The sequence below is a fragment of the Lates calcarifer genome, linkage group LG7_1 (assembly GCF_001640805.2).
Source record: "Lates calcarifer isolate ASB-BC8 linkage group LG7_1, TLL_Latcal_v3, whole genome shotgun sequence".
Lineage (NCBI taxonomy): Eukaryota > Metazoa > Chordata > Actinopteri > Centropomidae > Lates > Lates calcarifer.
Genome location: NC_066839.1, coordinates 10,904,817 through 10,931,722, shown reverse-complemented (window position 1 = coordinate 10,931,722; position 26,906 = coordinate 10,904,817). Strand labels below are relative to the sequence as shown.

Below are 26,906 nucleotides of genomic sequence, written 5' to 3'. Positions count from 1 at the left end.
CCAGACGATCGCATGCTACTGTGTCCCCTGGGGAAAACAAACAGGAAGTATAATTAATAACATTAATCATAGCTCACTCGCATTAAGTGTCTCAGTGAGCTATTCCACCCAGCCAGCATGTGCAATATACCTCTTTGACGGTAGAGATGTAATGTTCAGGATATGTAGATACTTTTATCTAGCATCACACACATAATTCCCTTTGTGCAGCTTTAATAAACAGACTGGGGAATACTTTTAGATAAAATGACGTGCTATTTCTTCATTCTCAGTCGAACATACCAGCCAGCCATAGAACTGAAGAATAAATAATCTCTCCTGCACTTAACTCAGTCACAGAAAGAAAGACCCAGCTAAAAGTGGACTTTTACCTGATTGTTATAGCTAAAAAGGTAATGTTAAGAGTAATCAGTCTCTCCTCCTCGTTTTAAGAAGTGACTCAATGTTATGGTTTTCTGTCTCTATTTAGAGGTGATTCTGCACTCCTTGTCTGACTCCTGCTTTAAATCTGTTTAGATTTGGGGTGTCTTTACTGGTTGTATAGTAATGTACGATGATTTGTGTGCCTTTCTGAGTGCAGCTTCATTTGAACATTCACACTCAATGAACAGCTGAAAATACCAAGATGACGTGGACATTTCTCTGCTACTCTTGTTTTTTGTCTGATCTGTGTTAGTGGATGGATGTAAAATTGGGGGGGGGGCTCGTCACCGCTGTTTGTTGTTACTTAGTTGTGGTTCTGTATTTACTTGATTTAAAAAAAGTTAAATTAGAAAAAAAGAGAATGAAATTCTGACACTAAAGATGATAGTGTCATCAGTTACTGAAAAGTAGCTTGGCGAGCTTAAAGTGGTACTTGAGCCACAGAGAGTGGCAGTACTGCGTCCACATTTGCCACTAGCTATACTGAAAATAGGTCCATTGTTGCATCACACGTGCTTATGCTAAAAAGTACAGCAAATGAGTACACGCACAAGTTTCAAAGTGTGCCGTGATTGGCCAGAATGTGGGTTGTTTTCTAGAGCATCCTCAACATGCTCCTATTGCTCATATGCTTGATTGAATGAGGAGAGTGTAATAAGTATGATCAAAGAGATGGACGGAAACTATAAGAGGAAGGTGAGAGAGGGATGTTTGAGTAGGAGAGGTGAAAGGTGGATAATGGGTCTTTCATGTGGAAAAACATCCTGCACCCCCCCCACCCATCCCCATAACCCCCACCCCCACCCACCCCACACACATCATGTGACAGACCAATCAGAGAACAGCTGCTCATCCTGCCCAGGCACATCCATCCCACGGCTCGTTAAACAGCATGCAAATGAGACGTGTCCACTGTGCACACATGCGCACAAAAACACACAAAACTACACACACAAGTGCACATGCTCAATCGTGTACATGTTCAATAATGTACTGCATTCAGCTGTGTACACACATGCACACTCAACAGTATTTGACATTTCTGTTAAAGCCGGTGTTATGTGCAGCAGTGGACTCGAGTTGGGGCTTTTTTAAGTCTCTTGTACAGCAAAGCAGAACCCTCCTGCAGATAGGATATTCTGGCACAGATGTAACAGTATGACCGAGAAGTCTATGTGTGTGTGTACTATGAATCTAGGTCAGATAGGGGACACAGGGAGGAGAGAATCACTCGGCACATCTGAAGGAGTGGAACTTCAGAGAGCAGTTTGACTTGATTAACTGTTACACTTGGCTCTTTGGATATTTCTTTTGTTACTCATAAGGTTTCTGTTTTTCATAGGATTTTCATTTTTTAGGATGGCTCGCTGTTATTGCATTAGCCAGAGTTGAGGGGCGACTTAGCATAAATTGAATTCATTCTAGGGGTCTTAAGGGATCAGTTAGATAGGAGGAAAAATGGTAATGCAGCTTTCATTGACTTGAAGAATCAGAACTGACTCACATTTTCCCTGAGCTGATATTCAGGTCAAATGTTAAAATGTTTCCATAAATCTCAGCGAAGACTCATGATAACATTCCTTTTCATGTTTGGTGCGTGTGCATGTAGCTCGCCTGCATGAGTGACTTCCCATCAGTCAGCCAGACGATATCAGATATGTTTTCCCTCCAATCTCTCTGTTTGACCTCTGACCCCCTCTCCATGGAGAGGCAGAAAGCCAGAAACAGCAATAACCCTGCTCCCCGCCCCTTTCCCTCCTGCATCAGTATCCGAGCCCTCGCCTAGTCTGGATGCCAGCACACCTGTGCTGTCTCTCAACAGTCAAATTAATAAGCTCCCTGTCTCCTGCAGCCAAATCCCTTCAGACCCTTCATGGCACCTCAGCACAGCAGAGACCCAGCAGGGCAGGACCAGGTCGAGCTGATCCACGACACAAAGCCGACTGGGAGTGATTGACTCCACAATCTTAAGAAGGTCAAATGCCCCGGTGGCCTGGCTGATTTGATTCGTGATTACTTGCCACTCAGTGAGAGGAAGCAGAGGTGGAGTGGATGTGCAGCTCCAGGTGGGTTACAGTTAAGGTGAAGAGAGGATTATCTTTACTCTTATTACAGTGTTTCAGTTACAGTTATTCAGAATACTAATACAAAGAGCAAAGAAACCTAACTGCTACCTGGCCCCCAAAAGTCAGCTGAATACCACTCTGTCAGAGGAAAACAGACCTTGAATAGATAAAGGCCCAGTGACCAATTAGTAATTCAAATGATAAGACATAAAAACACAGGGGGACGTACATGAGACGTAGAAAAAGATACACTTCTGCTTCTACTTTGATGAAACAGTGAGAGAGCTAAAAATGCATTTTTAAGGATCAGCAAGGAAAAATCTACATTGTCATGGTTTAAGTGACAGGAGCAGCAATTGTGACTAAATGTATCACTGACTGTCACAGAACCAGATGCTCTAAATAACTCTGGCATCTGCAAATAACTCCCCAACTGTGTGAAAATTAATGTTGTGAACAATTCCATTACTTTGTTCAGATGCTGTAGATCGCAACCTGTCTCAAAGCTGATGTACAGTCTGTAGATTTTGTTGTATAAGTGATTACATTTGGGATTAGAGTTATATTCTGGACTATGGATTAGTTTTGTGGATGTAGTGCTGAAGGTTAAGACCAGTGTTAGAGTGTATCTGTACGCACCCAAAAGAGTAGACCCTGCAGTGCTTGCTTTGTATCCTGTGGCTCAGGCTGTACTTGGGGTCCAAGCAGGCAGCCCAGGCTCCCTTGGATCCCTTTTGAGCAGCTTCTTCACCAACAAGCGATGAACACAACACCTGGACACACGAAAATATACATATATTATAACTTTATATATATATATATATATATATATATATATACACACTATGATAATGCATAATGCACAAGCTGAACCAAACAAGCACTATATTGGGAAATCAGTGGTATTTCCACTGGAGGAATGAGTTTTATTGACTTTTGTTGCTCCAGTGTTAACACAATACTCCTGTTGTCAAGGAGCCAGAGAGCATTGAGCCTCCTGCTTTAAATCACAAGGTTAGAGCTCAGTAATGTGCAGAAGCAAACGTGATGAACCATATGAACTGTATGCAGTGAGCATTAAAGCCATAAATATCACACTGTGAGTTATTTAGTGTCTCTATATATATAAGACTTTGTACTCCATACAGTGTGAAGTATTTAAGAAGTTAATCCAGGCACTGATAGGGCTGCAGCCTTTGCGCTTTAGACAAATTTTCTTCTTTGTCTCCAACTGTTTGTTGGGTTTAGCCAGGAAACTGCTACTGGATTTGATCCTGGACTGGTGTGTGTTTGGGCCTCAGTGTTGAACTCAAACATGCATACTATTCATCATGATGCACAGCTGGGGCTGATGCATCCGCAGCATCGCCAAGTCTCACGCTATTAACAGCAGAGCGCAAGAAATGAAAGGAAATGAAAAAAAGATTATTAACAATGTAAAAGATAATTTAGCAGGAAAATTAGTTGTGACAGGTCCAGTCATACAAGAAAAGTCAGAAGTCTTGCTCTGAAACTTCACAACAACTTCTACTCACCCTATAATTCAAAGACCAACATGTTTAGTGATTGTGTGAGTTTCCCTGTGTTTATCTAAATCATGTACCTGCCTGAACTGTGTATGTACATGCAGTAAACATGTGAGTTCACGTCAGCCTGTTGGTTTTGTGTTGTGCATCTGCAGTTGTACAAGTGACTAAGCTTTAGCTCTGGAGCTGCTGCTGCTCAAATGTTTGCTGTCTGGTTTCTTTAAGCTCAGTCAGCTGCAGGGATTCAGTTTGCTGAGGAATGGAACAATATTGGCTCAGACATGATGATGCACAACATAAATCTGTCCATGACTCTACTGTACACCAATCAAGTGTAAACAAGACAGGGAGTGTAAATGTGTGTGTGTGGGTGTCTGCTGCAGCTATGTAAATGGGAAATAAAAACAATGAAGAATAGAGAGATGATTAGTGCTACCCAAAAATATTCTGTTGTCAGGGAATGATGAGCTCCGTATCCCAGCCTCTTATAAAATCACATCTATTGTTTGCTTGAAACTGACATTTTCCCATTTGAAACCGCTCATTATGCCTGTTTACATTCTCAGGCCAGCGTCCAGAGTTCCCTTTTAAGCGAGTTAGATTTTCACAGCTTCAAATGAATCTCTCGGGTTTCTTTGCTGCGGCCTTTCTCATAAAAGTCTCCCTCTTGTCAGAGCTTTCGGTGACAGGTCAGGCAGCAGGAGACCCCGCTGAGTAGAGCGCAGTGACACCGTTAAGAGTCACCTGATGTGTCTTTGTTGTAAAGAGCACAAGAATTGTATTGTACACGTGGGTGGTGCTGTAATGTATTTAAATGAGCTTGGAACACGCTCCATTATGCCCGTCATTGTTAATGTGTTTCCAGCTGAAGGCATTCATCAGCACACAATGCACACTGTGCAATGAAATGCAAAATCATTCCTGATTATTTTGCCTCTTCACATCTGCAGACTTATTGGTGGCATTGACATGCTGACTGTTGAACACTGTTGCACTGAATACCGAGCTGTAAAAATTGACCTTCTCATTGAGAATACATTATAATGAATGAGCAGTAACTACTTATTGTAGTTAAGCTAATCAGAGAAGATTATCTACAGTGCATCTCAGGCTGTTAAAGAAAATTCCTCTAAAGAAAGACTCCCTCTTATCTGTGTGTGCGCCGGTGCATGCCTGCATGTAAGATACACTGAATGCTATTGATTGGACAGTTGTGTCGCAGGCCATCTCTCTGAGTAACAGCTCCACCAGGCACTGTGTCAGTCAGCATTACAGCCGAGGATGCTGCTATGCCCGCACCAAGTCCCTCCACCCCCGCCTGTCACTGTCTATGACGGACAGCTCCCTTCAACAGCTTCCAACAAACGCACACTCGCACACAATCTCTTTTCTCTCTGTTCTTGTCCTTGTCACTTCCTTTCTCACACACAAATACACACCAAGTGGCTGCATATACGTGTACACACGCACACACACACGCACGCACATACACATACACATCCTGGGGCTAATTCATTATGAGCCGAATGTCTGCTTTGTGAAAGATACAGAACGAGTGCTTAGTCATTTGGAGTGGTATACTCTGTGTTCTGGCTACGCTGTGTGGGGGGAAAAGATAAGTTGCTGATTTATCCCCGAGCCAATTTCATTACAATAAAAACCACAGCACATGTAATCCAAAAAAGAAAAAAAAAATGTCCATCTGTGTTTTGGACAGTGAAAATGAAACCATGTCTTTGTGTTACCTTCACAATGGGAATAAGGGCGCAGAATTCCAGGCTCTCTCAATCCCTCAATATTTTTTCGAATTATGATGCTGAGCATCTTAATCGATTTGCAGTAATTTAATACTGACACAGACCAACAAACAAACCACAGCATCTAATTGATTAAGTATGAATAGAGGGGCTGTGAGTTCCATTTGTATGATAATCAATAGAGTAATAAATTGTGTGTGTGCTGTCGAGCAAGACAAACACTCTTTGGCTGAGCTGAATGTGAAAGGGGTGCCAGTGTATCTCAGTCAGGGGCTGACAGCTGCAGGCTCGCTCTGATGTATGTAACAAAGACAAAATAATGCACTTCCTGGCCTTCAGTAGCTACAACTACTCCAACTATCACTCTTCAAATCACTTTCTTAATGGTATATTTAAATGCATCTGTTGAATTTTAAGCAATATAAGTCAAATGCAAATTTAAGACACTGTATTCCCTTAAGGCCTGTCTTGCAGCAGAGAATCATGTGCAGCCGAAATTACAAATTTCACAGGGTACAAAAAGCATTGTTTTCTTGGCCTACAATTTGTTACATTGCTGACACATTCAGATTCTCTTCACATTAAATCATGAGAGTAAATGGTACCAATAAATCTGTTTTCTGTTATACACTTTCACAATACTGCTGCATCTTTATATCTACTCTCAAATCTTTCATATCAGATTGTACTGTAACCCTTTGATGCACTTCAGTTGAGCAGTCAGCTGTGCAAAATTTATCTTTCTTTGTTTAATGTTGTAATATTATACTGTCAGGTAATTTAATAGATTACAGTGCATCGTATTTTATATGCTCATCTTGTTTTGTATGTAAAATCAGCTGTCAAATAAATGCAGCGGAGTAAAAAGGTTTAGTGATTCCCTCTGAACTGTAGTGGAGCAGAAGAAGAAGAAGTAGCATAAAATGGAAATGCTCAAGTAAAGTAAAGGTAGCTCGACCGCTACCATTTGCAACATTTCTTTTTAATGTTGTACATGGTCCCTTACAACTAGATAAAAATTACCTCACTAAATACACAGTGAGAATTCAAATGATTGTGACTCACTTGTGGTGTTGTGATATAGTTGAGGAACCTTTTTGCTTCTTCCTCTAGAGAATGATTCTCACTGGCCCATGGCTCCAGGTCTATGTGCCACCGAGGAGTCTGTGAGGGAACACACACACACACATGTGATCATTAACAATGAAAAGAACATGAAATTTGACAATTAACATCAAAGTAGGCCACTGCAAAGAAATCCAGTGCAAGGACAACAACAAAGGGAGCTTTATTCTTTCAGGTATTATAACCCACTTGTGCATAGCCACTGATGGAACTAGGTCACAATGTGCTCAGTGGAGGATTTTTTCCCACCACCTGTGTGTTAGTGACAAATAAACTGCTAAAGTTAATTTCCATTGTTATTTTAGTTAAATTTAGGCTGCTGTTTCTTCTTATACTTCCTGTACTGTGAGGTACAGATAAATAAAGAAAGTCCAGCTGTGTTTGACAGTGGAAAAATAAGACTTCACCAGCAGCTGGCTCTGGCAGCAGTGCAGGAGAGGCTTTATGAAGTGCGCTGCTGCTGCTGTGTGATCGCATTCCTGAGACCTGGCAGAGCTCTGACTTACAGCCTGCTTCATCTCTACAGGAATGTGTCTTTCTATGATTAGGGGAGAGGCAGTGAGACGGAGAGGTTGGGGAACGAGAGGCAGAGCCGTGATGATGCATTTGTTGGTTGCACAATCATTTCTTGGGTCAAACACTTTGGCCAAGTATTCATTAGCAGCTCTGGTATAAATTATCCTGGGTGATTTCACGATAGAGCGCCTCCCTGCCCGGGATGCTCCTGCCTTCATCTGTGTTTTATGAGTACTAGGGTTTATTTTCATATTTTCCATAGTTGTGCAAAGATCATTTTTGGCTTAGCTAACAAGATCATGTTTGGGTTTGTTTGATGCATCTAGTGAACAATTTGTTAAGGGCACTATGGTGACATCAAGTCTGTTTAGGAAAATAACCTTGGGTTGGAATTCACTCCCATGTTTCCACGCCTTTTTTGCTTTCTGTCTCTCCTCACACTAATACACTCCAGTTTAGCTCTGTGGTTGCAGGAACAAACACGATGGTCTTCATAGTTCAGACACTTTTGTTTATAATCACACTGTTGAGCTCAGTAAAAGAGATTTAGTGTGATTTGTGTGGTCTTCGAGATCATTTGCATACCTTTGCTCAAGAACACACAAATGCACACAAACATACTTTTACAATCTGTGTAATTCAATTCAGTTCACTTTATCAACAGTGAAAATTGAGAAAAAGTGCAGCAAAAACATCATATATACACAGACACACAGATTATCTACTGATGCATTTTCTATGACAGGTCTTTCTTTACACATATGCATTTACTGCATATGGATGTGCACACATGTCCTGCTAATGCATTATCTAAGACAGCACTGTGTGAGTCATTTCCTCCTCCAGTGATGCTGATCCTGGTCCTGCCAACACAGAGAATCAGCTGTCCCTTTAATGGCTGCGGAGCTGGATCCATGCAACACCATTCAGCATTTGGCATTCAGCCTTTAATCGATTTGCGGCGTGTCAAAACATCTGAATGCCTGTCGTGCCTCAACTCTTCTCCTCCTCTCTCATCGTGTCATCCCTCTGTTTTCTCTGTTTTCCTCTATTTCCTTTCCCCTCTCTCTCTCGCTCTCTCCTGGCTATAACATTCTGCGTCTCATTTCTTTGTTCATTTCCTCTCTACCACCCTCTCACTTTCACTCTCCTCGGTGTCTCAGTTTAAAATAATTGCATCATGATGCACAATCAACATTATTGATGGATGTTGGATGTGTGGGTTTCAGACCATAGCTTTTATTCCCTGCAGTTTGATTTTATTGGTTTGCCAGTTACATAAAACATTATTAACACACGTAGACATACGCACAAGCCACTCATTCATGCTATCTCTCTGGCCTTGGCCATGAAGACTGTTTAGTAAAGGGGAAAAAGATACATTGAATGATCAATTTTAAGAGAACATAGTGGCTAGAGGATGGTGAGGAAGTGAGGACATTTAAAAAGTCATTTGCAATGTATGTACCAGTCTCATTCCTTGAAAACCTTGGCCTGCTATACTGCACAAACAGAAAATCTGTTAGGTTCGTATAGTGCGGTGTTGTGAAAGGGGTAGCCTGGACTTTTCAGTGTCTTGGTCCAATTTACACAGTGAGGTCAGTCCTTTGGAGTAATAGTAAGAAAGGCTTCAAGTTAGCATTTCCATTTATTGACTATGAGAACTAATTTCTCTCAGTTTATGCAGTTACAACATTCTTGTAATTTTTTGATCATTACATTTGTCTAGAGCTAGATATTGTGGTTTTACATGATTAACAAAATAGGATTACATGGCTGATATCTTATTATCCAGTCCATTGCTGTTAAAGTATTTTTAATTTCAATGTGTAGCACAGTCAGTATGAGAACAAAGCCTGGCAAAAAATGTCAAAATATCAGCTGAGGCAGCAGCTCATCATGCTTGTGTAGTGATGTTTAGCAATGGATAGCCCATCATTATTAAAACAAAGCAAGAAGTTAGAGTTTTGACAGTGATGCTGCCATTTTACAGCAGTTAATAGGATCATATGTAACTAGTGATATATCTCAGGTGTCTTGAATGCAGTGCTCTTTGCGTAAAAAAGATGACCAACTGCATGGCCATGCAGCAGAGAGCTTGGTCAAGTAAATGTATGGATAGATGGATAGATCATCATTAATGTGTTACAGAGTAGTACAGATTCTGTATTTATTTTATAGCGAAAACAGGTTGCTAGATCAGTGTTGATTGCAATGTCCTCTGACCTCTGGCTCAACTCCCACATGGAGTAATTCTTGTTCAATTCCTCTATAAAATTTTGCTTCAGACCACATAGCAGAGATCTCTCTGGCAAAGCCCACAGTCTGACAAACAATCCCTAATAAAAAGGAAGAAAAGAGCAATACCATTTCCAATCAGCGATCTTTTAAAAATGCAGGAGTGAGACCGGGAGAATTTTATAGAGACAGAAAAACTGCATGTCAGTCTGGGAGTCTGTTATTTACACGTATACATATAACATCTACCTTTCTGCATTGCAGGGACTCTGAGAGCTCCCACAGCTCTCTGTCTCTGTGCTGCCCTTTTCAACCCCTTACCAAGTCTTTCCCTGCAAAGCTCAGCTGTCAGGCCCCATACATCAGCTTGGTACAGGTTGGGACAGGAGTGCTGATCAGAGGGCAGATATCTGGGACAATGGACTCCCTGGGAGGTTGAAGTGTATAGAGTGGAGCTGAGTAGGAACTAAGGGGGAAAAAGTAAAAGAACAGACTGAGGGTGGAAGGCAAACACACACCTACTACTTGAACTTTACTTCGGGAGGAGAAATGAAATTATTGTCTGATTTTGCCGAGGCAGGAGGTGTGCACCCAAAGTGTCTAGTAAGACTTTACTGGGAAGAAACCTTGCCCTGGAGTTGTCAGACCGACTTGTACTACTCAAGTTTTCAAGCCAGGTGTGTTTCCCTCACGGGCTGTAATTATTTTTCTCCTCATGCGAAGCTATTCGGTGGAATAAAAACAGTATTTATCCAAAAATACAACATCTATAACAACTTTTGTGCAATGCTCTTCTCTTAATGTGCTTGATAGAGATTGTGTGTGTGTGTGTGTGTGTGTTTGTGTTTGCATGCGTTATACTATGCATGCCTATGAGCTCTTACTAATTGCTGAATCATCGCTGAGTGGCGATGAGATTAGTGTTAAGCCTTGTGTTCAGTCAAGCAACAACAAGTCATCAGCACCTCAGGGACAGCAGAGGTAAGCAGTGTTAATAACAGACACACAGGACATCACTCAGACCTGACAGGCCTCAGCCATTTAGACCTTGATCCCATGACATTAGATATAAAGACAAACCCAGCATGAGTAATTCAAGTGGTTGCCTTGAGATGAATAAAAAGGTGGACATTGGAACTTAGTGGTTATGCCTGTATGATGACACTGAAAACCAGAAAAGGCGTGTTTGCTGCTAAAAATCTGCACTTGAAACATTTGATATAGTGTGGCTACTGAAAACAGTTGAGGTGCCAGGCTGAAATACAGTGACCGAAAAGAGTTGAAGTGGCAGTTAATGGAAATGCTGAAACAAGTTGAGGATGCAGTTCGTCTCCAAAAAGGCACTGGGTAAAGCTGATGTTGTCGGTTGAAGTGAAAGTGCTAAAGAGAACTTGAATTTCAAGCATTGAAAGGAGTTGAAATGCCAGTTGAGGTGATAAACGGAGCTGGAAGGCTCAGTTGAAGGGAGGATCCTGAAAGTAACTGGTGCCAATTCAAGCATATACAATGACATTGAGGAGTTTCCAAAGGAACTGTATGTGTGCTGCTGACGATTTGCATTTGAAACAGTACAGCATTGTGAAACAAAGTGAAGTGGCAGCTGAAGTATTTTAAGAGGTGGCAATTAAAATGGAAGTTTGAAAATTGCAACATGAGTGCTGAAAGGAAATGAAATGCAACTGTAAGTGATATGTTAAGCTTGAAAGCTTGGTTAAAGTGTAACTGATCTCAGTCTAAGTGCCAGTGTAAGTGTAAGTACTGAATGCAGTTGGAGCAAATAGTGTATTGACAGTGGAAATTAGAAGAGAAATGGCTTGAAATGTCAGCTGAAGTGTGTCGCTGGAACCAGAGGAACTCTAGGTAAAAAGTACAAGATGATTAATTGAATTCATTTTAGGGAAAAGTTGATAGAAATAATTTTACTTCAGGGTAAATTTGATTGAATTTAATTTTACTATACTCTTATCCTGAAACATTATTGCCTTCTCATTTTATTTCTCAGGGATATAAAAAGGATGTTTTTCCTATTCCCTCTTTTGATTGCTCTGTTATGGGGCCTCTCTGCGTGGTCTGCATGTCCTGATGGAGCTGGGTGTGTTAGTGGATCTGTGCCTCTCAGCCTGGGTGTGAGAGAGGTGTGAGCAGCCAGGCCAAGCATGAATAATCCCTCAGGGGGGGAAGAGGATGGATGGGTGAACAAGAGATGACTGGATAAAACAAGAGAAGACTCTGCCAGAACAATGAAGGCGAGTGAGAAGAAGTGGGAGGTAGAGGTGGGGGTGAAGTTTAAAAAAAAAAAAAAAAAAAGACAAACACACAGATGGAGGAAGCCCTGCACCTCACTGGGAAGCGGAAGAGGAGCTCTACACCTGGATATCAATTTACAACACAAATAAACAACGCCGATACATAACGATTGATGGCAGCGTGGTCAGAGGATCTGAGAGGACAATCAGTGCTCGAGTAAACAAATTGTCACCAGTGTATCAAATGTCACAGAGGAGCCAGCCACAGGTGAGCTGTGTCTGCCCAATTGGAAACCATAATGCGACAGAATGAGCGCTGCCAAGTCAGCCTCGTCTGTTGGTAAAGTGCCAGGGCGGCAGAGTGGCAGACCTGCTGCTCATTTTTTGCAATTGCTCCCTCAAGAGTCCAGACACTTCAGAAAAATACCACCAAGCTGTGCAGTCAGGAGGTCAAAGCTTTCAGTTCAATAGCATGTGGAATATATTTATGGCGTGTCTTGAAGTTCCGATATGCTCTTTGAAATGCTATATTTTTCTGACAGCTTAAGTAAAAACTCTGCTGTCTGCCAAATGAAGGTCAAGACATGATGGACAAGTGGGCAGGCAGAGCAGTTGTGGTTTAATGAAACAGCGGATGGCTGATTCACATTGACCTCCCTCTGATCTCTAGTAGGTAGTGAGCCCAGGTGTGAGAGACTTTGTCAGAGACCAGAGGCCTGTGCTAATGTGATTTAGGGAAAAAAAGAGATGAAAGAAAGAAAGAAAGAAAGAAAAATGGAGAAAATGAGCATCCAATGCGGAAACAATTCAACTACCACACTGCAAATAATAAATCTGCTAGTAAACCACATAAAAGACATTATTTGCAAACAGTACGTCATAATGTTATCACAATGGAATATGAAACAGCTGGACTGTGTGTATCATTATTATCGCGAGTGTGGGTGGGGATTGGTGTAACCTGCTGGACGTGGGGCCAAGATCTCACATATTGCTTCGTAACATTAGCACTGATTAAGCCATAGTTATTGTTTTGCCTGCCAGAAATCATTCATCTTGCTTTCATTTATTTTTACATCCCTTTACTTCTCTTGTATTGTGATTTGAGAGGATTATTGGATCCTAAATATGATGATCATTTGACTATCGTTGTCATTGTGGCAAGTGGTGGTGATATTTACGGTGAGTTATTCAAGTCAGAAATGAAGGCAACAAAAGACAGAAGAGTGGACACTCATCGTTGCGACTGACAGGGGTCAAAGGTTACTGTGAAGCTTACTGAGCTTATACATGTAATAATGAGATGTGGGGTATAACAAGGATGTGTATTTACAGTTGTTGAAGCTTGAATTTGTGTGGGTGTAATAAGCCCTCTAAGAAATTCTAGAGTTTCGGTTTTTCAACACCAAAGCACCACTAAAGGATTGAGTCTGTCATTCTATGTCAATAAGACAACAATGTGTTTTTCTCTCCATCAAATCTTTACACCTTCCTTGCCCTGTCTGTGGCAAGTCATCCCCATAGGCCACTGCTTCCCCCTAAATCTTTAATATATAGTTTAACTTTTTATAAAAGGCTAAGTAATAATGTGCAACAGCTGTGGATTTGAGCACATATTATTCAAACAGAAATAACAAGTGCCTCTGTTGGACTTTTCATCTGTGGATTAATGCACATGTGGTTAAGTAGTCAGTAAACAGTGCACCAGGATGGATGCAGACTTAAAATCAGCCACAGTCACCATGTTCGTCGTAACGAGCGACCATGTTTCCCACTACATTGGTGCGGCTCACTGATATGTTTTAAAAGGACAACAATGGAGGACCGTTACAGACAAATCTATCTAGAATCATTGATGATTTTGGTCTTTTCATGTTTTCATTGGATTTTTTGGCTACAAGGATAAATATATCACCAGCCTCAACCTTTGGAGATGCTGTAAACTAAGACTTTGATAGATTTGCAATGTAGATCTGCAAACAGGTGTTAGATACACTGGATTTAATGTTCAGATCAGATCTGTTAATCCAAGCAATGCATACTGGGTATTTAGAACAGCAAAAGTAGAAGCTTTCATAGGTGTACATTAAATGCATACTGTGTTATACTGGTCAGTAACAGACAGAGACAAAAACTGAGAATTATTATACTAAAAATATAATAAAAAGTGTAAAATAAAAGGATTTACAGACTCCCAGTATAGCATGACTGTATGATATCTGCATGATAATCACAAAGAATCAGCTTTACTAAGCCCCTATCGTTCTGACTAATCTGAGAGATGGGGAGACTGGCAGTCGCACCAGACCCAGCTGTCTCCACTTCCTGCAGTCATCTCCATTCCCTTGGCAGGCCCGGCTCATCGGCCAATCCCAGCACGCTGCCAGAGTACAGCGAGAGACAGAGAGGGTATAACAGAATTAAAGCGGAGGATTACGCTGATCTTTTTTAATAAAGAGAGTAATCTCTGAAGACTTCAGCCTCAGTCTCAAAGGCAGAGAGATGCTGTGGAAGAAGCCTGTGGAGGAGTGAAGGGATACATGAGCAGAGGGAGAGGGGGTGAAAGTAAAGTGTTTGTGTGTGTGAGGGAGAGGAAGAAAGAAATTGGAGGCTGAGGCACAGATGGTGCGGACGGCAGATGAAGAGATTGTTCTCTTTCTCCACTCTCTACTGTTTCCCGATCGAAGAAGAAATCTATCGAACCCACATCTGGTGTGCATTTACTGTACGAGAGAGACTGTCTGAGTGTGTGTGTGTGAGAGAGTGAAAGAGGAAGAGAGAGAGAGAAAGTTGGAAAACGACTGAAACGATCCTAAAAAAATTTATTGCACTGTGGTGGAGCTGAATTAACCTCTGAATATTATTCAATATGCAATGCGATGAACATTGCACACTGTGTTACATTACCACACACACACACTCTCTCATCCTGCAGACTATTTGGCAGTAGCATTTTATCTGCCCATATGCAGTAAATCAAAGCAGATCAGAGACCAGCGCACACGCCCATTCTCGCTCAGCCTCTCCCACATGGCAGCAGCATTTTGTATCCCTCTAACTTAATCAAATCTGTTCTCCTTAACTATCTTGCAAGGTACACCCTCAATATCCTGCACTCCACCCAAACAATTGAGACTGCCCCCCCCCCACCGATCCCATAGATCATCAGTGCAAGTAGCTTATTATGACCCATAGATATGTTTTATTGTTAAGCTAAATCTAACAACCGCACAAGACAGCATCAGTCTTCTCAGCAAACGCCCCAAAAGCACGTTTACATTTAAGTGTGACAAAGCCCCTCTAGTGGTCGTAGTAATTATGACGGGATCAAATGAGGAAGTCAAGGGACTTTGTTGCACACTGACAGATCACCTGTGGCATATCTCCTGCCGCTGAAAGGGACGCTAACTGAGGAAATACTCTGATCAGAGGGTAGGGACAAATGAACTTTATGGTCATATGTAGATAGAGGACTTAATGACAGACGTGAAAACATTTTATGAGTTAAATGAAAAATCAACTCATCATGTAATAGTAGAGTAAAAGGGCAGGCTAGTTTTCTTTAAGTGGCAATGACATACCACTTAAAAAACTGACAGACAAATCTCAAAATGAATGCAAAGCAATCAGTGCTGCTCTGTTCAATGTCACAAATTAAACAGCCTCCAACACTCTGGAGTGATTACTGCCCTTTTTCACTGCTATCCTTACATTGAATGGAACGGATAATCAAAGACAGCCATTCAAGCACTCCACAGATGTGTGAAGAAGAAGAGTGTGTAACGTAAGACATTGAATAATGAGGCTGTGCGTATGGCAGCTGTAATTTAAAACATGTACATGATATGCATACTACAGTAACTGACAGAACAGTCTTCACGTACATATTTGTGTTGCTTTGCCATAAAACCTGATCTGCTATAAAGCCACACTGGGAAACCATGGTTGTAAATGGTCTTGTAAAATATACCCAACACTCTTCACTGCTTTTTGTGCTTTTAAAAAGAACAGGCAGCTGTGGTGTGGTGTGATGTGGTTTGATAGGTTCCTATAGTCGTTGGTGGTTTCCAGTTAAATCTCAGCATAACCAACAGCTGCTCTTATCAGAAAATAAATAACCCCTCTCCCTCTTTCACATATACTCAACACATACACACACATCAAAGCCTGTGCGTTCTCTGGAGTCTTTTGACTTGTCCTGGCACATGCCATCAACTTAAATCTCTGTAGAACTGCCTGTTGCCTTGGAAACACAGTTCCCTTCCAGTCACATCATGGTGACTTCACTCATTCATAAATGCACGGAGACATATACAGATGCTTCTATTCATCACTACATGGACTGAAATGGTTGTGTAGGAGATGACACCGCTGAAGACACGTTGTCATCAGATTTGATCGTATTGTGTTTGAACTGGGCCCTCTTGGCTAGTGTCTGAAGAGACAGATGGGGGTCTTATTGTTAGCGGGTTTGCAGTTAAAACCTGTGTGTGTCTGAGTGTATGGGTTCATCTGTGCAAGTGTCTTCCTGGACAATATCCCAGATATGAGATCTGTGTTTGATGTCTAGTTGGGGGAGAGCAGAGGGAGCACGCTGAGCACCATATGATGCTTACTTTCTAAGATGTAGCTGGAAAAACAGACAGAGTGACAGCGAGATAAACAAAGGGAGATGGTAATTTTCTTTCTGAGCTCATTATTTTACTTCTCTGCCAATTTATCTCTGTCTTACGCATCCTATGAATGATTACTGGGTATAAAAAGAGGAAGAGTTTGAGCAGGATGGCAGGAGAGATGTATATTTCTAGCCACTTCATTGCATGATTGACTATGTCCATGGTTGTTTTGTGAGATTAGTGGCCTGCCAGCATAATTACTAAGCAGTGCCATCTTCACCAACTCTCAGCCTGTGTTCATGTTTCTAATTTCATCTCCCTACTCTGTTCCTTCTTCTCCATATGTTTTCCATTCTCATTATCACTCAGTTTCAGCTATCAAATAAATGCCACAGATATAGAGCAAGAGTGAGAGACAGAGAGGCAGAAATATCCTATCCAAACAGGGATTAAGTGTTTAAACAAGGCTTAGGGCAACAACAAGCTCTTTAAATGATTGTTCTTCAAGTTCGCTGGCCTTCTCTGTTGCTCTTTTGGTTAAGAGGTGGCGGCTGTGTGTCTGTTGTCTCTGTAACCAGACACAGGTGGCTGAGGTGCATGTCAAATGCTACTGAAATGGGCTTCTGCTCCACAAACAAACCTCAGGTATTGCCATGACACACACAGAGTGCCATTTGCCAGAAGCAGGTATTCATGGTCCGTGTGAGTGCATGTGTGTACACGGACGGGGCAGTGTAGGTGAGTGGCGAGGATGAGAGTGAGGGCGTCCCATTTCAGAGGTCAATGCACTCATTCATATCAGCTGGGAAGGGAGGCTGAGAACTTTCTGGAATGTTCCAAACAAGGCCTCCATGTCTGAGGGGAGTATTGTGCGACCAGGACTCTGGACTTGACAGTTTGACACTGACTTTTCCCCCCTCTCCAGTGGGCGTCTTTGTCTGATAGCTGCGAGCACACACAACAGACCCACTGTTTATTCAGTCAATCACATAAAGTGCATTGAGTGGCCTCTGTTTCTCCATCAGCAACATATGGTTTAGATCATCTCGCTTTAGGCAGGGTTTGTGTGGAACTGCATTTAAAAATCACAGCACAATCTTTTTGGTGTCAGCTCAACAGTTATACAGTCACAGTTTTGAAAATTATTTTTGGGATCTATATTGCTCCTACTTATGGTACAATTTTTAAACCCTTGCAATTAAATAATCATGTTTCTTAAAACTTTGCAGAGTGGGTAATTATCTGAAAGGTCTCTTTGTGCTTCTTCCCCTTCCAACTTGGCAAAGATTCCAGGTCGACCTGTTTTCTTTTGGTCTGACTTGGATGCTAGTCTCACTTTGCACAAGCAAAGCTGCATCCCTGTGTACTGCTGTTGACATGTCCAGGGTGGTTAGTGTGCACATAAAGAGCGATATGTTGTCACTGTGGTGATATGTTCCAAAAATGTAGGAAATCAAAGGCAGCGTATGTTTTAACATGTTTATTTTCCTGCTCTGAGTTTTTCAGCCTGGAGTTATTGCACCTTTCTATGTAAGCTTACTCTGAGCTTGTGATCCAGCGGTATGAGGCGATTATCCTGCTGTTGTTGTTGCCTAATGGCATGTCTACAAAGACAGTGTTTCAGCCGTTTTTTCAGTTGTCTGTCTCTTATGTGACTGATGGAACAGCCGAGAAACAGTCCAGCATATAACTTCCTGTAAAACCACTGATCAAACAAGCAAGATACAACATGTAACCACACCTTATTTGTCTGTATTTACAGTTCAGTTTTACCTTTAGGTCTCTAGCTTTATATCTCAACACTTCAAGCTTCACTGGCAAAACAAGCACCACTTTTTGCTTAAACAAATGTCATTTCAAAATGCCATGAATTTTCTTGGTTCTGGGGGCCACTTTTGTAGAATCAGCCAGTATAAATGCATAAATAACCCAAGTCAGGGAGGGCAGCTGCACTAGGCACTGTTTGTAACCGATGAAATTTTTAGCTCAAGAGCAAGAAGTAGAGTGCGACCCCAGGTGACATGTCAGCTTCCCAGCCAATGATTTCTTGTGACTCCCCTGTTCTCCAGATGCCCCAGCTAGAGGTTAAAGATGCCTGAGAACTGACTCCAGTCACACCTCTGGGATTACAGAAGTCAGCCCCTCTCATTCTTTTCTAACAGCCTCTCTCTCTCTCTCTCTCCCCTTCTCTCTCTCTCTGTTGAGACAGGGTCTTTTAGCTTTCTAAGACATGACCAAGGTCACTGGGTTTCGGCATTAGAAATTCCACCGGGGGCCTGAACACTGGCTGGCAGCGGTTGGCGCAGACAGCACAAAGTGGCCTTTTTCTGTTCTTGCTTTATCCCAGCACTGAACTAATCAACACTCAGGAGCAAAGTATTCATTTGGAATCACACTGATGCTTATTTGAACAAAAGTAATTAATACTTGCCTTGTGGATAAGCGAACTCATGTCCCATCTAATTAAAAGAAATCATTTGAATTAAAGTGCAAGCTGCTCTGGGTTAGTAGGGGTTTTTTTTTTTTTTGGTTGAATCTATTAACATAAGCAAAAATGTTCTGCTTCATCGAAACAGGGTGAATTAAAGTTAGTTCAGAGAGTGTTAATTTAAAGCTACTCCTACTGGATTCCTTTTGTCTTTCTTTGCCTAGGCTGTCATGAACAAATAGAAATATCTAGTTTGTATTTCTAACACCATGTCATTGTTGCCAACATCAACAGGATAATAAAGAAAACTGATAGTTTCTAGTAATAGCTCCTGTCTCTCCTAGTATGGCTGTGTAAAACAAGATAAAAAAGATCAGTTATTGCACAGAGTTACACAGATTGCCTTTTTGTCATTTTGACATGACTGGATGATCATTTCAGCGGGCTGTCTCATTGTTTCATGTTATAAAATCTTCTAAAACTGCACGGCTTGTCTGAAAGGATCCATGGTACCACTTTTGTTCTCTGTTATGATCTCCGTGCTGCCTGCCTATGGGCTTTGAGGTTGAGTATGTGTGACAGTTGAATGACAACTGGCCTATTTGAGAGAAATCTCTGACTCTGGGAAAGAGTTTCCTGTGCAAAATCTGGACAGCTCTCACGCACTCTCACAATACCTTCCCTGTGAAATGGGACAGTGCGGAATGAGGGCATGGAGAATTTCTAAGATGGATATGCAGTGAAAGGGCTATAGGTGTGTGACAGTTAAACATTAATAATTCATTTCTACATTAATCTAAAGAGGTGGTTGGCTTCTTTCAGAGGTACGTATGTGAGAAGTGCCTTAAGAGTAAATCACTTCCAAGCTGCAAATTTCAGATATTGTCTTCTGAGAAGTAAAAGAAAAGAAATGCTTGCAGAGTTGAGCAAGGGAGGCAAAGCAGCAGCAGTGATTATCAATATTCTTTTTTTTTCTTTTGACAGGACTTATCCAGGAATGTATTTTCACTCCATACTGTGGGAAAAGTGGTGGGGTTAAAAGTTGACAACACAAAGAGTAATGGGACACTTGTTGCATTTCATTGCTGAGTGCAAATCATGTTAAAAGAACAAGAAACGTAAGTAAAAGTAAATATGCCCGATAAATATAAAAGCTAGTTTTTCTTAGATGTTAGCTTTTAGTGACTCAACCATAATAACAGTGTGTAACTTTAACTTTAACATGCAGTCACGCATGTTTGTATAATACAATTAAGTTACATGTTTCATGCTCAGGGATGGTGTACAGGAAGTTGCATAACATTAAGATAACACCAAGATTCTGGGGAAATGGTTCTCTGTGAAGTCAAGTCTGTTTATTTATATAGACCCAAATTATCCAACAGTTTGTCTCAGAGGGCCCTCTAAACTCTACAACATACCTTCACTTTTTGTCCTTGGACACTTTGTTCAGATAAGGATTAAATCATACAGACAAAAATAGGATGTTATCCAGTGTGGGCTTTCACTATATGATTGTGTATACAGATCTAAGAGGCAGTGTCAATGAGCTGTAAAATGCAAAAATAGAATTCACACACCTGCTTCACAAAAATATTAGGACGACAAAACCAACTCATTTTTAGATACATTAGTTGTGTGGCTCTAGGATATCGTAAGGTTGTCTGTTGGTTTTCAACAACTATTGATTGGCCTGCCATGAAATTTGATACAAAACAGTCATGTCCCCCTCAGAATAAACAGTAGTAACTTCAGTGATCCTTACCACCCAATGCTGTGTCTAATTAGCAAATGTTGGCATGCTAATGTGCTAAACAACATCACTTGCAAGAAGCATGAATGTGCCTAAATACATCTCACATAGCTGCTAGCATGGCTGTAGACTCTTAGTGATAAAGTATTTATCCTAGATATTTATTAATGGAAGTAATTCAGGACAGGCTTTGTATATATTTGTGCTACTTGCCTCTCTTATCCAGAGCAGCACTTTCTCTCCTACCAACAGCTGAAGGTGAGTGTAGGAGGCATACTCATGCAAATTAGCATATGGCATCATCTGGTAACTTCTGGTGACTTTTTGGGCATCCAGCAAGAGCTTTCAGCTAGGGAATAGTGTGTGTGTCTGTGTGTGTGTGTGTGTGTGTGTCACTGTGACTTGAGGGCAGTAGTCTGTTTTTTACCGTGTTAAAGTCAGGCTGAGTCATCAGTGAATGCTGTGTCTGCTCTTCTATGTCTGTCTCTCTTTCTCTTCCTCCATCTCTGCTGCTGTTGTTTAGCCCAACACATTTCATGTCTGTCTATAATTTACCATCTCATCCCTCTCCTCTTTTCCCAGCGGGGAATAAAGCCTGCAAGAGGTAAATGATTAAAGAGGATGTGTGTGAGTGTATTTATGTGGATGCCTGACAGCTAAGAGATTACATTTCTTTTAGATTGGTTATTACTAAAACAGACCCTTAGGCTGTCTCTCTATCTCTCTCACACACATACATACACACACTCAGTTTATAAAGAGAGACAGAATTTGTCAGCAACAGTCTGCCCTGTCACTGTTCTACACAACAGCTTCTTGAATGAGTTTCGAAAAGAGCTTTGCCTTTCTGAATGATTTCTCGCTTCCTTTTTCTAGGACAAAGCCTCAAAGCAAAAAATCCTTAACTTTGGGCTTTTTAAAAATGCAGCAGAGCAGCTGGTATGCTTGTGAAGCCTTGTCACCTTGTAGTTGTTAGTTTGCAGTAAAAAAAACATCATCAGTCAACCAGTGTGAATGTGAAAATGTTACTTACTGAAGTGATGAAGGCAGCATCATCAACCAGACAGACTTGGAGTTTTATCATACTCCATATGTACATATAATGCTGTAAAGTGGTGATAAATCTGATCAACATTTCTTACCAGCAGAGAATAGAGAGTGTCCCCAACCACAAAATAGACAATTATGTTTGTGTCTGCAGCCATACTGATGGATTATATGAAATGAAAAATGATTTTAAAAAATTATGTATCTCAGCTGTGAGGTCAGTTCAATGCTAATACAAAAGATAAAGGGGGTGGAATTTAAGTGGGTTCACTCAGCCTCCAAAGTCAAGTTAGTAAACAGTATTTTGAATATGATGAAGATGAGAATGAGAAGTCTTCTAAATGCTCCAGCAGCTAATGAAGATTATATGATATGATTGGAGGCTTCAGAACAGCTGAGAAATATAGGGTGAAGTAAGATTGTTATGTCAATTACTGTGAACAAGCTGACAGCTTATACCCTTCATCTTGTTGTCTGTCACTCACCTCTTCCCCAGACAAACCTGGAGTCATAATGTAATTCTTGGGATTTTGTTTGCTAATGACTATGGCTATGAATAGTGTCCTTGTGTACATTTTAATTCATTATCCAATCAGAGGATTAGTTGTTTGGTTTGATCACAGAATGAATGATGATTCTTGGGAATGCAACAGTGTGGCAGCACTATGCTCAAATATCAGTTTACTCTAGATGTAGTTATGACTGAGAGCAGCTCATAAATAGGTAACAGTGAGGTGCAGCTAGCAGCTTCTGTTTATGCTCTGCAGAAGCATTAGACTTAAACCCTTCCCCAGTGTGCTGAAAGCACAAGCAGCTATACTGTGGTTAACACCCCAAACATAGCAAGGTAAGAGAAATATTTTTTTAAAAGAACAAAACAAAACAAAACACTAAATGTTATGTTTTAAACTGTGTGACCACTTTTGGCCTAAACTGAGGCAATCCATTTTAAACAGCATGGCTAACACCTGGACCGTGGGAAGACCTGCAGAATCTTATTTTTACATTAGTACACTGCAACTCACTAAATGCCGACATAGGCAATTCTGAATAAAAAAAATTTTTAAAAAAATCCTGAAATTCTGGCATCAGTGAGTGTGTAGAGTAGTGTAAGGACTGTAGACATTTTTTTATTTATTTATTTTTTACCACAAATAATCTTTTCAAAACTAGTTTTCACCCTTTTTACCTTGCCCACAGATAACTGAGATACTATAGGAATATTCTCTTAAGTCCCTTCATTGCTATTCATCAAGGCCACTGTAGGCATCCTTGACATCTTCCTCGCAGAGCAGCGGTCCTGCTTTCTGGCCCATTATTTCACCTACTATGCGTGAATAGATGCGATGAAGAGAGAGCAGGGAACCAGCCAGCAAGTGGGAAAGAAAGAGAGAGAGAGAGAGAGAGAAAGAGAGAGACTGAAGTTGAAGGAAGGGAGAGAAACTAAGATGGGTATATGGGTTAGAAGTGGGAGGTGAAACTGAAGTTCTAAATTGAGACAGACGGGAGAGATGAAAAAGCAACTGTGAGGATGAGAGCACCAAGTAGAGGAACAAGGGAACATGACAGAGCAAAAGAGCAAGAGCGCTGTTCGAGACGAGAGCCTAAAGGGAGGGAAAGTGAGAAGAAGTGTAGGTGGAGGGATAGAGAGAGAGTTAAACGGCAGCGGCACATGACACAGAAATTTTGTTAAGGGCCCCTCCAGGGCATCGTATGTGACAAATTTTGTGTTAAGAAGCAGGGAGGGTGAGCATATGGTGGTATGTATTATTGATGGTGCACGAGTGCCCATCTCTCAGCATGGCATAATAGCCCTGCAGTGATTTTCATGGCATTTAAAACTCAGTTGGTTTAAGTCATTAAAGATTTAAAGACAAACTCGAACAAGCATATCTCACCCTAAAGTAACAGAAACAGGAAATGCAACAGAGAGGAAGACAATAGAGAAGCAAGCAAGACTGAGAATAGGCAGACTTGTTGTGGGTGTGTATTGTGGTGGGAGGCGTTGATGGAAATTGGCAGTGAAGGGGAACAAAAGGGAGATTGATGGATGCCGAGATCAAATGACAAAATAAAAGCTACTGAGATGGAGAAAAGAGCAGAGATGAATCAAAGAGAAAAAAAATTAAGGGCACAAAGAGACAATAAAAGAGTAGGAAGTGGGAGTTTTCTTAAGATGATCCTTTAACACGCCCTTCACAGGTCAAGGGTCAAGCCCCTGGAGTGTGTGTGTGTATGTGTGTGTTTGTGAATAGCTGTGTTTGCTCCAAAAGTCTGAATGGCCCTTTGTTAAAGCTGACTTTGTATAGATTTGCAACTGATACAACACAGCCAGTATCTGTGTGTTTGATTTGCAGTTAAAATGACACCTGTTTAAATTATATACATTAATCAGTAAACATAAAATGCAGCTTTGTACAGACAGAAAGCCCACTGACAAAGTCTTTTTCAACTTCAAAGCGTTTCAGAGGCGCTCGCTGAACATCCATTGATTCTGCTGCCTGTTCTTCCTTCATCACTCTCCTGGGATTACTGAGATTTAAGCCAGTGACTCACAGAGATGGAGTGAAAGCTCCTTATTGAGCCGCTCTGTCTCCTACTACAGTGATTTAGGATCAGATAACCTTACAAGAATCTTAATCGCTGCAATTAAGAACTCTGAAGTTAGTGTTATATTAAATTTAAACTTACCTTTCTGTGTGGGCGGAGAGGTGGGCAGCACGGAGGCGAGGGATCCTTTCTGTCTTCATCCCTCTTCTTTGCTTGACTGTCCTTCTTCAGTGTCCGAACATAGGAGATTCTCCTTTTAATGCTCCTGTCCCGCTCCTTTGTCTCTGCTGAGATGTGTTTGGCTCTGCTCTGTTGGCCCAGGTTCTGATTAGATTGGATGGGACGTCCCGAAGCCAGGGGAGCAGGTGTTCCCCGCCAACCTGTCTCCAGGTAAACATGGACACACACACACACAGCAGTGAGCAGAATACCCAAACGCAGCAGCAGTCCAAGGGTAAGCCGCTCTCTGCCCATGTCCATTCACTGTTTTGTCCTCTCTGTCTCTCTGGCTCGTCTCAGTCCATCTCCTCAACTGGAAGTTTTGGTTTGCCCATTGTTTTTTTCTATCCCATTCCTCATATCCTTCTTGTCAAAGGTTGTCCTTCTCCTCTCTTCCTCTCTTCCTCTCTTCTCTTTTCTTCTCTTGTTGTCCAGCCTCTCCTTCCCTCCAGGTCCAAGGTCCACCATTACACTGAGAGAGTTAAGTTAATGAAATGTGAATGTGTCAAGAAACACCTCTGCTCGTAAACCAACACACGTGTGTTCCTGCATCTTAACCTGGACGATTGTGTGCATGTTAGTGTGTGTGTCATGAGGCTCTGCAAACACGTTTACAAGTACAATGTGTGCCGCCCTCTTTGAAAAACTTTGGGAACTCCCTCCTGACACTCTCAAGTCCCCCTTTTCCCCAAACACAAACGCCCCTTTAATTTGCTTTCTTTCTCTTTCTGTCTGACTCACATCACACACACACACACACACACACACCCCTCTTTTGCTTTGCCCCCTCCCTGGAGTTGCTTCTCCCGCCCCACAGACTCTCGGGTTACTGTGTAACCCTAGATAGGGGCAGGGCCTGCTGCTCCATCAAGGGCCCATGCAGTTCCTTCTCTCAGCATCTGCATACAGTTAGCACTCTCATGGAGTAGCGCTAACATTCATGCTGAAGTTAAAGTTTTGTTTTGCTGTAAAATGTATTTAAATCAGATTTTTAAAGTACAGAAATTTGCACAAATAAAAGGGGATATGAAAGATATTTTCAATTTCTAGGACATAAACTATTGCACTATTGAACCATTACTCTTAGTGCTTAGGTATATCCTGCAGTATAAATCTCTGATTATTTTATGTCTGTTATAGGTGCTATTCTGGCCTCGCAGTCTCTGGCAACTAACATCTGTGCTTTAATTAAAAAAAAAAAAAAGTATTTATGAGCCAACACTGCCCTAACTGCCTTCTCAAGTCACTCCATAACTTTGTCATTGATTTCCCTCCAAAGACTGCTAAATCTGCTGTTGTTTATGAACAAATTAATAATCAGAGCCCCTTCTTGTGCACTCATTTATTAAATATGTTACTGATATTGGACTAGAGGAGGACACGTCACTTATCAGGATTGCCAAAGAGGATTATTTTTGGACAGCGAAAAGCACCGCAACAGTTTCTTTTGGATGGATATTAGGATTTGCCTGGCTTCACAGAATGTTCTCACACAGTTAAATCTAAGAAAATGCAGGACAGTGATAAGGCTGCCTTCTTTCAGCTGTTTGGAATCAATGACAAACATTTGTGTTTGGATATTGGCTTATAAATAGCTCTCTACTGCCCCCTTTGGAGTAAAAATAACACTCCTCCTGCCTAACCCTAACCACTGATGAGAGAATACAGATGTCTGCGTTGGTTTTGATTATGATGTATTTTCTGATCAGTCAGTTTTATAGACTAATAGAATATTGTGGTGGTAAATGACAGCAATAACAAGGATAAAAAAACTTGATAACACCAATCCTAGTGGTCTTAATGGATTTATTATAAAACATTCTCTGTAATTAGTGGCCCAGTCACTGAATCGATCAGTCAGTCAAGCAAACTCTAAATTACGGTCTGAATGAAAGGTTGGTTAATGATTTTATACATTGCCTTTTACTGGTAATACTCATTGCTATTAGAATATGAAAAGGTTATGAGAGAGGTTTGTGTCAGAACTTGACCAGAAACACTTTCACTACTACATCAGTCAAGTGAAGATATATGCCATTGACAATCTCTACTGCCACCAAGTGGTCAGTCATAAACACTTTCGACCATATGGATTGGATTAGAATTTACTGTAAATCTGTGAACGCCTGAAGTGATGTAGGTCATCTGGTAATTTAACTGGTACTGGAAGCAATGAGAAAATAAGGAAAGAATGCATCCCTGTTAAACCCAGTGTAGATTCCTGTAGAAATTCATGTGTGTTTGGGGGTGAGTATGTGTAACTGTTTTCTTACGACCGTTCATGTGGCTTTGTGGACCTACATCCTGAAAAACAGCAAAACAGCAAAGAATGTCTGACTACACATGTTTTAGAAAAAAAGTTTTAGACACAGGCTTTCTGTTGTGGCTTTTCCAGA

At 41.2% G+C, this 26,906-nt stretch overlaps 1 protein-coding gene across 1 annotated transcript in view; it reads right to left on the bottom strand.

Moving 5' to 3' along the window:
* Window positions 1–25,417, bottom strand: part of LOC108895652 (probable methyltransferase-like protein 24) — a 34,380-nt gene extending 8,963 nt beyond the window's left edge. The window contains 3 exon segments of the mRNA XM_018694549.2: window positions 3,129–3,262; window positions 6,838–6,936; window positions 24,433–25,417. Of these exon segments, the coding sequence (XP_018550065.1) occupies window positions 3,129–3,262; window positions 6,838–6,936; window positions 24,433–24,771 (572 nt within the window). The 5' untranslated portion in view covers window positions 24,772–25,417.
* Window positions 25,418–26,906: the final 1,489 nt, after the last annotated feature.